We start from the raw sequence: 12,624 nt of genomic DNA, 5'->3' as shown, positions 1-12,624 counted from the left end.
TTTGTTGTCTTTGCGGCAACAGGTATAATGCAATACGTGATAATAGAAAAAGACGGCAGGCGGAGGTGAGGCTGGTTCAGGGCATGAGCTGTACTGTGGCATTGCCAGGCGCAACGTGTTCAAGCCAGGGTCGCAGACGGAGACAGAGTTTGTATTGCTGTTGGGGATGGAGTGAGCGATTTGGAGAGGAGTCAATGGGGAAGAGTTTCGGCGACCGTCCGCTTAACCTGGGTGTGAGTTTGGATCACTCCAAGTACTGAGCTGATTGAGTGAGATCGAGAAGGGCTTTGGGCAGTGTGGCCTAAGGGTATGGGGGCTCTCGGATCCAGGTCCTAGAACGTGGCACTACTTGGACAATTTAAATATCAGTCCAGATAGACGAAACCCAAGGGTCGGGTCCAGAGGCTGATTCTGCTCGCTCTCCTGAGAATCTTTATTCCATTCTCTGTGGTGCCGAGGCTGTGAACTGATCCGGCTGCTGTACATTCCTACCCTGCTGGTGTGATGAACTGGGGACTGAAGCTTTGTGCCTACTCCAGATGCTCCAGGAATGCATCTGGGACTCAGTCTGATTCGGGATACTGCTGGCTTGCTAATGTTTGTTTGCATGATGTGTGTCTTTCTTTCTCTCTCTCTTTCTCTGCACAGTGGTTTTTGTTCTTTTATTTCTGGGTTCTTTTGGGTCTCTTGCATTGTGGCTGCCTGTTAGCGAACGAATCTCAAGGTGTATAATTTATACATTTTTTTGATAATAAATGTGGTTTGAATCTTTGAATCCTTCCTGATGATAGTGAGAACAAGGCCTGACCTGGATGATGGGGGTCCTAAAAGATGGATGCTGCCCTTTTGAGGCATTGCTCCTTGGAGATATCCTGGATACCAATGGGAAAGTGCCCATGATGGAGATGGCTAATTTTACAGCTTTCTTCAATTCTCCCCCCATACCAGTCGATGATGTTAACATACTCTCCATGGTACTCTTTAGAAATTTTCCAGTGTTTTTGTTGAAATACCAAATCTTCTCAAACTCTTAATGAAATACAGCCACTGTTGTGCCTTCTTTGTAGCTGCATCAATATGTTGGGTCCATCTTAGATCCTTAGAGATATCTATTTTTTAAGGATGGAATTTACTTAAATAATTTTCCAATATTTTAAGAATAAATCTAAAACACATGTTTCTATTCAATGAAGTAGCTGGCATTTCTCCCAACCAGGCACTTAAAGGAACTAATTAAAACGTGGCCACACATTTTAATTCCACGTCCCATTCCCATACTGATATGTCTATCCATGGCCTCCTCTACTGTCAAAATGAATCTAAACTCAGGTTGGAGGAACAACACCTTAAATACCGTCTGGGTAGCCTCCAACCTGATGGCATGAACATTGACTTCTCTAACTTCCGTTAATGCCCCTCCTCCACTTCTTACCCCTTCCCTGACATATTTAGTTGTTTGCCTGTTCTCCATCTCCCTCTGGTGCTTCCCCCCCCCCCCCCTTTCTTTCTCCCGAGGCCTCCCGTCCCATGATCCTTTCCCTTCTCCAGCTCTGTATCACTTTCGCCAATCACCTTTCCAGCTCTTAGCTTCATCCCACCCCCTCCGGTCTTCTGCTATCATCTTGCATTTCCCTCTCCCCCCACTACTTTCAAATCTCTTACTATCTTTCCTTTCGGTTAGACCTGACGAAGGGTCTCGGCCCGAAACGTCGACAGTGCTTCTCCTATAGATGCTGCCCGGCCTGCTGTGTTCCACCAGCATTTTGTGTGTGTTGTTTGAATTTCCAGCATCTGCAGATTTCCTTGTGTTTGCACTTAAAGGAACTCACAGTTACATTCTATCGTATTATATAATTGCAAAGTTAGAGCTATGTTTCCCTTGTCCATCAGCTAAAATAAATGAACTATCAAAGGAAGACTAGTGCCTTTCACAACCTTGTGACATCACAATGCTCTTTACGTGTTCTTGAGCTGTGAGAGAGGGTGCCCATTACATCACTGGCATTTAGGACAACAATGAAGGTCCTCTATTTTTGTCTGTCCTTGGCCCATCAAAACCAATTTTGGTCTTGGTCTTGGTGGTGTTCAGAGCTTCCTTCATTGTGACAATAGTTTCCTTTCAGTTTTCACTACTGCCAGTCATGAATGTCCCAGGTGGAGACTTAGGAATACCGTCACACTCAGATATAGAAGGATTCTTCATTGTTCTTTCTGTAATAATTGTATTTTACTCGTCAGGGTTGATAACTCTGAACTGAACTTCCCTGAACTTGGAGGACTTGGTGGACCACTCTTAGTCTGGCCTCTGCCCCTTGACTCCAGCCATTGGAGTCTGGGTCATTGAGGCCCACAAGCCTCCAAACCCAATGACAAGGCTGTGGTCCTCTTGGAGGTACACAAATAACAATAAGATGTACAGGGCTTCAAAAGGGCATCACAAAGCCCTTTACAGCTTATCAAGTATAAGTGTGAGCACTTCAAACTGTGGGCACTTATATAAAGTCAATTATTGGATGTCAATTTGCCTGGCTCCCATGAACAAAATGAAATTTATAAAAATTTTTATAAAAATTGTCGTCCTATTGGGAGTTATTCCCTACCTGGACAATATTGTGGCAGAAAGACCAATTCTGTTTGAGAAAAACTTAGTTTTCATCCATTTGAAATGTACAGACTGACCTGTGGTTGACTGAGAGACTAATCCCTGAATCAAACCGTCATCTAAAAATCAATCTTTCACGAGAGAATTAATTATCTATTTAAGTCCTGGGCTGACTAATTAATCATTAGACCTGAGTGATATTCATTTCAACAATTTCCTTTAATAATGTTAATTTATACTTTATCTTTTGACTTTTTTAATTAAAGAATCTCAATAAAACATTTGTTTTATAGTCAATCTGAGAACATAGTGCATGAAACTGAAATAGACTTAGATGCTGTAAATCTAAAACTAGACAGCATAGGTTTAAGGTGTAAGAGGAAAGATTTCATGGTAGCATAGTGGTTGTTAGCACAATGCTTTACAATACAGACAACCAGGGTTCAACTCCTGCTACTGCCTATATGTACGTTCTGCCCGTGACTGTGTGAGTTTCCTTCGGGTGCTCCAGTTTCATCCCACGTTCCAAAAATGTTCCAGTTGGTAGATTGATTAGTCATTGTAAATTGTTTCGTGATTAGGCTAGGATTAAAACAAGGGATAGCTGGGCAGCATGGTTTCAAAGGGCCGGAAGGACCTTTTCCACCCTGTGTCTCAATAAAATAAAGAGGGTCAGAGGGGTAAGCTTTTCACACAGAGGGTGGTGAGTACCTGTAACAAACTGCCAGGGGAGGTTGTAGAGTCAAGGACAATTATAACATTTAAAGTATATTTGGACACAACATATATAAGAATGGTTTAGAGAGATTTGGGCCTAATGCAGGCAAATAAGATTAGTGTAGATAGAGTGGTCAGCAGTGAGATAAAGGGTTTATTACCACATTATTATTACATTACTGTAACTCTATGAATCTGTAAATCCATCAATGATAAGTGTCCCGTACAATTTCATTCTGCCATTTTCTTTTTTTTCTTAGAGATACAGCATGATATCTTTCAGCCCTATGAGCACACACTGCCTAATTACATCCACATGACTTCTCTGTATGTCTTCAGAATGTGGGAGGAAATCCTACACGGTTAACATACAATCTCCTTACAGATAGTGGTGGGAATTGAACCTAGATCGTTCGCACTGTAATAGCACTATGCGACCATGTCACTATCTACTTAGTAGATTTACCAACACATTTTAAACTGCCAGAGTCATAGAAAAGTACAGTTCAGAAGCAAGCCCTTCAGCCCATCTAGTCCATGCCAAACAATTGAACTGTCTTCTTCTACCAATTTGCACTGGGGGCATAGCCCTCCATACCCCTACCAACCAGGTACCTATCCAAACTTCTCCTAAATGTTGAAATTCAGCTCACACGCACCACTTGTGCTAGCAGTTTAATGTGCACCCTCACCACCTTCTGAGTGAAGAAGTTTCCCCTCATGTTCCCTTAAACTTTTCACCTTTCACCTTTAACCCATGACCTCTTGTTGTAGACCCACCCAACAGTCAGTGGAAAAAGCCTGCTTTCATATACCCTATCTATACCTCTCCTTTGTATACACATCTCATCTCAATCTTCAATGTTTTAAAGAATGAAGTCCTAACCTATTCAATATTACTCAGGTCCACCTGTCCTGAAAACATTCATGTAAATGTACTCTTTCAACCTTTTGCCATTGAATCATTGGAAGCAGGAAGTCCGCATAACTTCAGGAGAAAGTTTAAGGGAATTTTCCCAGATAAAATTCCAAGCATTTGCTTGATATGAAAGACTTTATGATATCTGCATGGATATCATAAAACTATGATGTGGTGGCCACTACAGACACTTGGATGGCTCAGGGACAGGAATGGTTACTTCAAGTGGCGAGTTTTAGATGTTTCAGAAAGGCCAGGGAGAGAGGCAAAAGAGGTGGGGGCATGGCACTTTTGATCGGAGATAATATCACGGCTGCAGAAAAGGTGGATGTCATGGAGGGATTGTCTACGGAGTCTCTGTGGGTGGAGGTTAGGAACAGGAAGGGGTCAATAACTGTGTTTTTTATTGTTTTTTATTGGCCGCCCAATAGTAACAGGGAAATCGAGGAGCAGATAGGGAAACAGACCCTGGAAAGGTGTAATAATGAGTTGTCATGATGGGAGATTTTAATTTCCCAAATATCGATTGGCATCTCCCTAGAGCAAGGGGTGGAGTCTGTTAGGTGTGTTCAGGAAAGTTTCTTGACACAATATGTAGATAAGCCTATAAGAGGAGAGACTGTACTTGATCTGATATTGGGAAGTGAATCTGGTCAGGTGTCAGATCTCTCAGTGGGAGAGCATTTTGGAGATAGTGATCATAATTCTAACTCCTTTACAACAGCATTGGAGAGAGATAGGAACAGACAAGTTAGAAAAATGTTTAATTGGAGTAAGGGGAATTATGAGGCTATCAGGCAGGAAACTGGTAGCTTAAGTTGCGAACAGATGTTCTCAGGGAAAAGTACGGAAGAAATGTGGCAAATGTTCAGGAAATATTTGTGTGGAGCTCTGTATAGGTACGTTCCAATGAGACAGGGAAGTTAATGGTCGGGTACAGGAACTGTGGTGTACAAAGGCTGTAATAAAGCTGGTCAAGAAGAAAAGAAAAGCTTACAAAAGGTTCAGAGAGCTAGGTAATGTTAGAGATCCAAAAGATTATAAAGCTAACTGAAAGGAGCTTTAAAAGGAAATCAGGAGAGTCAGAAGGGGCCATGAGAAGGCCTTGACAAGCTGGATTAAGGAAAACCCCAAGGCGTTCTACAAGAATGTGAAGAGCAAGAGACCAAGACGTGAGAGAATAGGACCAATCAAATGTGACAGTGGTAAAGTGTGTATGGAACCGGAGGAAATAGCAGAGGGACATAATGAATACCTTACTTCAGTATTCACTATGGAAAAGGATCTTGGTGATTGCAGTGATGACTTGCAGCAGACTGAAAAGCTTGAGCATGTAGATATTAAGAAAGAGGATGTACTGGAGCTTTTGGAAAGCATCGTTGGATAAGTCGCCGGGACGGGGTGAGATGTACCCCAGGCTGCTGTGGAAAGTGAGGGAAGAGAATGCTGAGCCTCTGGCGATGATCTTTGATTCATCAATGGGGACAGGAAAGGTTCCAGAGGATTGGAGGGTTGCGGATGTTGTTCCTTTATTGAAGAAAGGGAGTAGAGATAGCCCAGGAAATTATAGACCAGTGAGTCTTACTTAAGTTGATGGAGAAGATTGTGACAGACAGGATATATGAACATTTGGTGAAGTTTAATATAATTAAGAAGAGTCGGCATGGCTTTGTCAAGGACAGGTCATGTCTTATGAGCCTGATTGAATTTTTTGAGGATGTGACTAAACAGATTGATGAAGGAAGAGCAGTATATATGGTAGTGCTTATGGATTTCAGCAAAGCATTTGATAAGGTACCCCATGTAAGGCTTATTGAGTAAGTAAGGAGACATGGGATCCAAGGGGACATTGCTTTGTGGATCCAGAACTGGCTTGCCCACTGAAGGCAAAGAGTGGTTGTAGACGGGTCATATTCTGCATGGAGATCGATGACCAGTGGAGTGCCTCGGGGATCTGTTCTGGGACCCTTACTCTTTGTGATTTTTTTAAATGACCTGGATGAGGAAGTGGAGGGATGGGTTAGTAAGTTTGCTGATGACACAAAGGTTGGGGGTGTTGTGGATAGTGTGGAGGGCTGTCAGAGGTTACAGCAGGACATTGATAGGATACAAAACTGGGCTGAGAAATGGCAGATGGGGTTCAACCCAGATAAGTGTGAAGTGGGTCATTTTGGTAGGTCAAATATGATGGCAGAATATAGTGTTAATGGTAAGACGCTTGGCAGTGTGGAGGATCAGAGGGATCTTGGGGTCTGAGTCCATAGGAAGCTCAAAGCAGCCGTGCAGGTTGACACTGTGGATAAGAAGGCATACAGTGTATTGGCCTTCATCAATTGTAGAATTGAATTTAGGAACCGAGAGGTAATGTTGCAGCTATATAGGACACTGGTCAGATCCCACTTGGAATATTGTGCTCAGTTCTGGTCGCCTCACTACAGGAAGGATGTGGAAGCCATAGAAAGGGTGCAGAGGAGATTTACAAGGATGTTGCCTGGATTGGGGAGCATGCCTTATGAGATTAGGTTGAGTGAACTTGGCCTTTTTTCCTTGGAGTGATGGAGGATGAGAGGTGATCTGATAGAGGTGTACAAGATAGTGAGAGGCATTGATTGTGTGGATAGTCTGAAGCTTTTTCCCAGGGCTGAAATGGTTGCCACAAGAAGACACAAGTATAAGGTGCTGGGGAGTAGGTACAGAGGAGATATCAAGGGTAAGTTTTTTACTCAGAGAGTGGTGAATGCATGGAATGGGCTGCTGGCAATGGTGGTGGAGGCTGATATGATAGGGCCTTTTAGGAGATCTTTTGGATAGATACATGGAGCTTAGAAAAATAGAAGGCTATGGGTAAGCCTAGTAATTTCTAAGGTAGGATCATGTTTGGCATAACTTTGTGGGCTGAAGGGCCTGTATTGTGCTGTAGGTTTTCTATATTTCTGTGAATCTGCATTGATCTGAACATGAAAAATTAAATAAGCATAGAGGATGAGCTACAGATAGCTTTTCATCTGTGCAAAAGTAGGATTTTTGTGTTTTGATACCCCAGTGTTTAATACCCCCTAGCAATGTAGCAGCTGTGATCGCCAATACCTTTCTTCTCTGAAATGTGCAGCAGTCCTGCAGATGATTGTTATTTAATTTCCTCAGCTTGGCTCTTCCTCGGGGCTACATGGCTGTGTCTCCAAGACCAATGACCCACGGGTTCAAATATGTTTTCCTTACTGCCTTTACACTCAGACGAGTCTCCGTTGCACGTGTTCATATCTGAAGCATGAACAGCATGTTCTTTCATATTTTGTTTTACATTTTTCTTAAGGCTATTTTGGCTAGCTCAAAGAATAATCTTATTCCCCTATAATTTTCCCTCTAATCTATGAACGCTACCTTAAATACAAGGACATTGCTCTTAGTAATTAAAACTGCTTTCAGAAAGTTTAATCTGTTCTAGAGATCTCATGTGCCTAGAGCCATAGAAAAATATAGCACAGAAACAGACCCTTTGGCCCATCTAGTCCATGCCAAACCATTTAAACTGCCTACTCTCATTGATCTGCACTGAGATGGACCATAGCCCTCCATATCCCTCCCATCCATGTACCTATCCAAATTCCCCTTAAACATTGAAATTGAGATCACATGCACCACTTGTGCTGGAAGCTTGTTCCACACTCTCATAAACCCTCTGAGTGAAGAAGTTTCCTCTCATGTTCCCCTTAAACTTTTCATTTTTCACCCTTAACCTTTGACCTCTAGGTGTAGCCCCACCCTTCAGGTGGAAAAGCCTGCTTGCATTTGCCCTCTCTATATACTCGTAATTTTGTACTTCACAAAACTCTTCTGGAACATTCTCTTGTTGCTGTTGATACTTGAATGCATGTAATCTGCAGAAGCATAATAGGTGGCAGACAGTAACCTACTTCCTGTGGAATGGTGGAACAAGATATATACACTCAGTGGCCACTTTATTAGATACCTGCTGTTCAAGTGTACACTTGTGGTCTCCTGTTGCTGTAGCTCATCCAGGGTTCGATGTGTTGTGTGTTCAGAGATGCTCCTCTATACTCTACTGCTGTAACGCATGGTTGTTTGAGTTACTGATGCTTTCCTCTCAGCTTGAAGCCATTCTCCTCTGACCGCTCTCGTTGACAAGACACCTTCACCTAGATAACTGCTGCTCACTGGGTGTTTCTTTGTTTCTTGCACCATTGTCTGTAAACTCTAGAACAGGGGTTCCCAACCTGGGGTCCGTGGACCCTTCAGTTAATGGTAGGATTCCATGGCATAAAAAAAGTTATGAAACCCCACTCCAGAGACTGTAATGCGTGAAAATCTCAAGAGATCAGCAGTTTCTGAGATCCTCAAACCACCCCATCTGGCACCATAATTACTCCATGGTCAAAGACACTTAGACCACTTTCCTTCCCCATTCTGATGTTTGGGCTGAACAACAACTGAACCTCTAGACCATGTCTGCATGTTTTGATGCATCAAGTGGCTACTGCATGACTGGCTGATTAGATACTTGCGTTAACAAGCAGGTGTCCAGGTGTACCCGATAAAGCGGCCACTGAGGGTCAGTCAAATGGCCTGTTCATGTGCATTCTGTCAGATTTAGTGGATGTTATCTGCACAACATTTCATATTTGGTCATATTTAGCAGACTGCCTCACAAAACACACCCTGATATTTAATCATTCACTCTGCTTATTTTGTTTAGCTTACACGTGTATATCAGTAAATACTAATTGTATTTGGTTTTCTGATTCGTTAAGTTTGTGGACTGGATTGGTAGGCAGACTATATCCTAACTGATGGGTTACAGAGAGTTACAGTAATAAACACTTCATCTCCCTGATGACCACTCTGCCTATCTACACTAATCCTGCTTCCCTGCTTTAGGCCCAAATCCCTCTAAACCATTCTTATCCATATTGCTGTCCAAATATATTTTAAATGTTGTAATTGTCCTTGACTCTACAATCTCCTCTGGCAGCTTGTTGCACTAGGGAAGATAGGTGCCTTTCACTCAATTCATGGCTAAGCATAGGACCATATGACACATTTTGGGAATCAGTCTGAAAAAGAGACGTGTAATCCCATTGGAGACTCTCTTTCACTGGCTGCTGAGGAAGTGGGACACCGTGAACATTGCCTATTTTAATTCCCATTCCCATTCTGGCATGTCAGTCCTTGGCCTCCTCTTGGGCCAAGATGAAGCCACCTTCAGGATGGAGGAGCAACACCTTATATTCTGTCTGGATAGCCTCCAACCTGATGTACTTTTCCTTCTAGAAAAAAAAGTTCCACCTCCCTTCTTCTGATCCCCACTCTGACCTTTCATTTCTTCTCACCTGCCTTTCACTTCCCCTGGGTTCCCTCCGCCTTCCCTTCGTCCTCTGGTCCCCTTTCTTTCCCTATTAGATTCCTCCTTCTCCACCCCTTGAACTTACTCAACACCACCCCCCCCCCCAACTTCTACCACCTTCCAGCTAGCCTCTTTCCCCTCCATACATCTCTTTATACTTGTGTCTTCCACCTCCCTTCTCAGCCCTGAAGAAGGATCTCAGCCTGAACCATTGACACTTTATTCATTTCTGTAAGTGCTGCCCATTGACCCTCCAGCATTTTCTATGCGTTGCTTTGGATTTCCAGCATCTTCAGACTTTCTCCTGTTTATGATTGTCCATTTTATGCAATTCCTTCATCTGTGTTTGGACATGACTGCGTGACGGCTGGGCTTTGCTTAATGTAACTGAGCAACATGGCAGCCAGGATAAGTTACTTCTATATAATTTCTCTGGAAACAATTTGACCAACACCAAAGCAATGCCCACAGTCTGGAAGATGATATTCAGTCTTTTAAAGGTTTGTAATACTATGGCTTTGTTAAAATGGAGAGGTATGTGGGAGGGAAGGATTACACTAATCTTGGAGTCAGTTGAAGGACTGGCACAACATCATGAGCTAAAAGGCCTGTACTGTTCTATGCTCTATGTAAAGCTGAGTATAAGGTTTTTGGGAGACACAAGAGAATCTGCTTACTTACTTACTGCCCATTGCCCACTGGAGTTCAGGGCAGCAATGAAGGTCCTCCATCTCTGGCAGTGTTCACAACTTTAATCATCAAGTCAGTAGCTTCCTCTTGGTTTCCACTGCCGTCAGTCATGAACACCTTGGGTGAAGGTTCAGGAATATGTCACACTCAGATAGAGAAGGATTCTGCACTGCTATTAACATTTACCAGTCAGTGTTGTTAGCCCTGAGCTGAACCCCTGAAGCTGGAGCACCGGTGGACCACTCTTAGTCTGGCCTCTACACATTGACCTGTTTAGCATGGGTGACCCTACAAAGAGTCAAAGCATAAAGCCCTGACTCCAGCCAACACAGCTCTCCGGGTCACTGAGGCACACAATCCTCCAAACCACGACAAGGTTGTGGTCCTCTTAAAGGAAGAGATTCTGCAGCTGCTGGAAATCTTGAGAAACAATAAGTGCTGTCAAGAGTTGAAAGCTGACATTTTTCGCTTCTGCCCCCCTCCTTTCCAGTCCTGAAAAATGGTCTCAGACAGAAATGCCAACTGTTCATTTTCCTCCATTGATGCTGCCTGCCCTGTTGAGTTCCCCCAACATTTTGTGTGCGTTGCTGAGGTTTTGTGTATTTATAAATCTGTAGGGTCATTAACTTCTCTAGCAGTATTTCTTGCTAATATTTATTTATCTTACAAACATCGATTCCTTAATATTCCTGGGATGATTTTTGTGTCATCCGTGAAGGCCCACACAGAGTTTAATTCCTCTGCCCTTTTCCTTATTCTCATTGTACGTTCCCCAGATCTGTCCATCAGATCACTGGTTTGAGGTACATAAACTTAAGGAAACGGTCTGTCCTTAAGAGGCCTGTTTTGGATCCCGTTTACATGTGATGAAAGTGCCCATGCAGAAACAGCCAAGTAACTGTACAGATGTGGAGGGCTGAACTAGTGTGGATGATTGGAAGTTTCCACGGTTCATGGGAAATTTGGAAATCAACCTTCCAGGTCTTCCCACCTCACATATTCAAGACCTGTTTCTGTGCTGTAGTGTTCTGTGGTTCTGTAACTTCCTTCAGCTCAATGCTGAACTGACTCCATAACCTATCGGCTCTTTTTGAAGGACTCAACAACTCTTTATTTACTTTTAATTATTTACATGTTTTGCCTTCTTTTGCACAATGGTTGTTTGTCAAATTCAGAGCATCAAAGTATATTTATTATCAGAGTATGTACCCTGAGATTAGTCTTCCCGGAGGCAGCCATGAAGGAGGTTCATGGAAAGGAACCTGTTCAAAGAAAAAAACATCAAACTCCAATGTGCGAAAAACAGAACAAATCATGCAAGTGGCAAAAAAGAGCTAAAAACACAATGGGAATCACCAGCCCACAAATCATTAACTGTGCGGGTATATTCAGTTCAGCTCACTCTACGGTAGCTCTGTGTCGTTCAAGCTGCAGAGCCAGTCCACCCCAATCAAAATCACACAAAATAGCAACAAAAACAGAGCAACCAGAAATTTTTGGTTCAATAAATAACAAATCTATTTATCATTTTTCATACTGTCTTTCTTTATTTTCATGTAAATACTTGCAAGGAAATTAATCTCAAGGTAGTATACGGTAACATATGTACTTTGATAATAAATCTACTTTGAACTTTTTCAATGGTCACCTATGATGTCTCTGTGGCTTTGGAAGCATTACCTAGACACCCAGAATAAATTACTATTAAAAATAAATTGTACTGTTGAATGCTATTCCAAGCTTTGTTTACAGAAATTTAAATTTTGGGACAGTAGGATAATTATTATCACTTAGATCAGCTAGTGGAAGTATGCAAGAGCCTTGTTTACATACAGAGAGACTTTATATCGGGACAAACTGAACCTAGTTTTAAGGATTTTTATTGTCTCCTGCAGAGATTCCAGCATTGATGAGTGATTGTGTTGGTTATATAACGTGAAAAACTTCAAGTGACAGTGTTATATTACATTTTGCTTCTTGGCTCTGTACAGACATTGATGAATGTGCGGAGGGCTTTGTTCAGTGTGACAGCCGTGCTAATTGCATCAACCTTCCTGGATGGTACCATTGTGAATGCAGGGACGGCTACCATGACAATGGGTTCTTTGCTGTAAATGGAGAGACATGTGAAGGTCAGTGTCTAAATAAAAATAAAGTCTGTTACTCTTATCAATCCTTGGCACGAGATGTTTCCCAAAGAAACTAAGTGAACCTTTTAACAAAAATAATGCTGACATTTTTCCATAGGTAGTAAACGTCTGCTAACCCAGCACCTTCAAGACTTTGGCAGCACTAAACTAGCATATTTCCCAGACTATCAGATGTTGATAGAAC

The 12,624-nt window shown here is 42.4% G+C and overlaps 1 protein-coding gene across 1 annotated transcript in view; it reads left to right on the top strand.

Annotated features, from left to right (window-relative positions):
- Nucleotides 1-12,624, top strand: part of LOC132398695 (protein kinase C-binding protein NELL2-like) — a 305,511-nt gene that overhangs the window by 256,770 nt on the left and 36,117 nt on the right. Inside the window, exon 16 of the mRNA XM_059978482.1 lies at nucleotides 12,282-12,422. Coding sequence (XP_059834465.1) covers nucleotides 12,282-12,422 — 141 coding nt within the window. The remainder of the gene's footprint in view (nucleotides 1-12,281; nucleotides 12,423-12,624) is intronic.

Source organism: Hypanus sabinus, chromosome 8 (assembly GCF_030144855.1).
Source record: "Hypanus sabinus isolate sHypSab1 chromosome 8, sHypSab1.hap1, whole genome shotgun sequence".
Classification (NCBI taxonomy): domain Eukaryota; kingdom Metazoa; phylum Chordata; class Chondrichthyes; order Myliobatiformes; family Dasyatidae; genus Hypanus; species Hypanus sabinus.
This window is presented reverse-complemented; position numbering and strand designations above follow the sequence as displayed.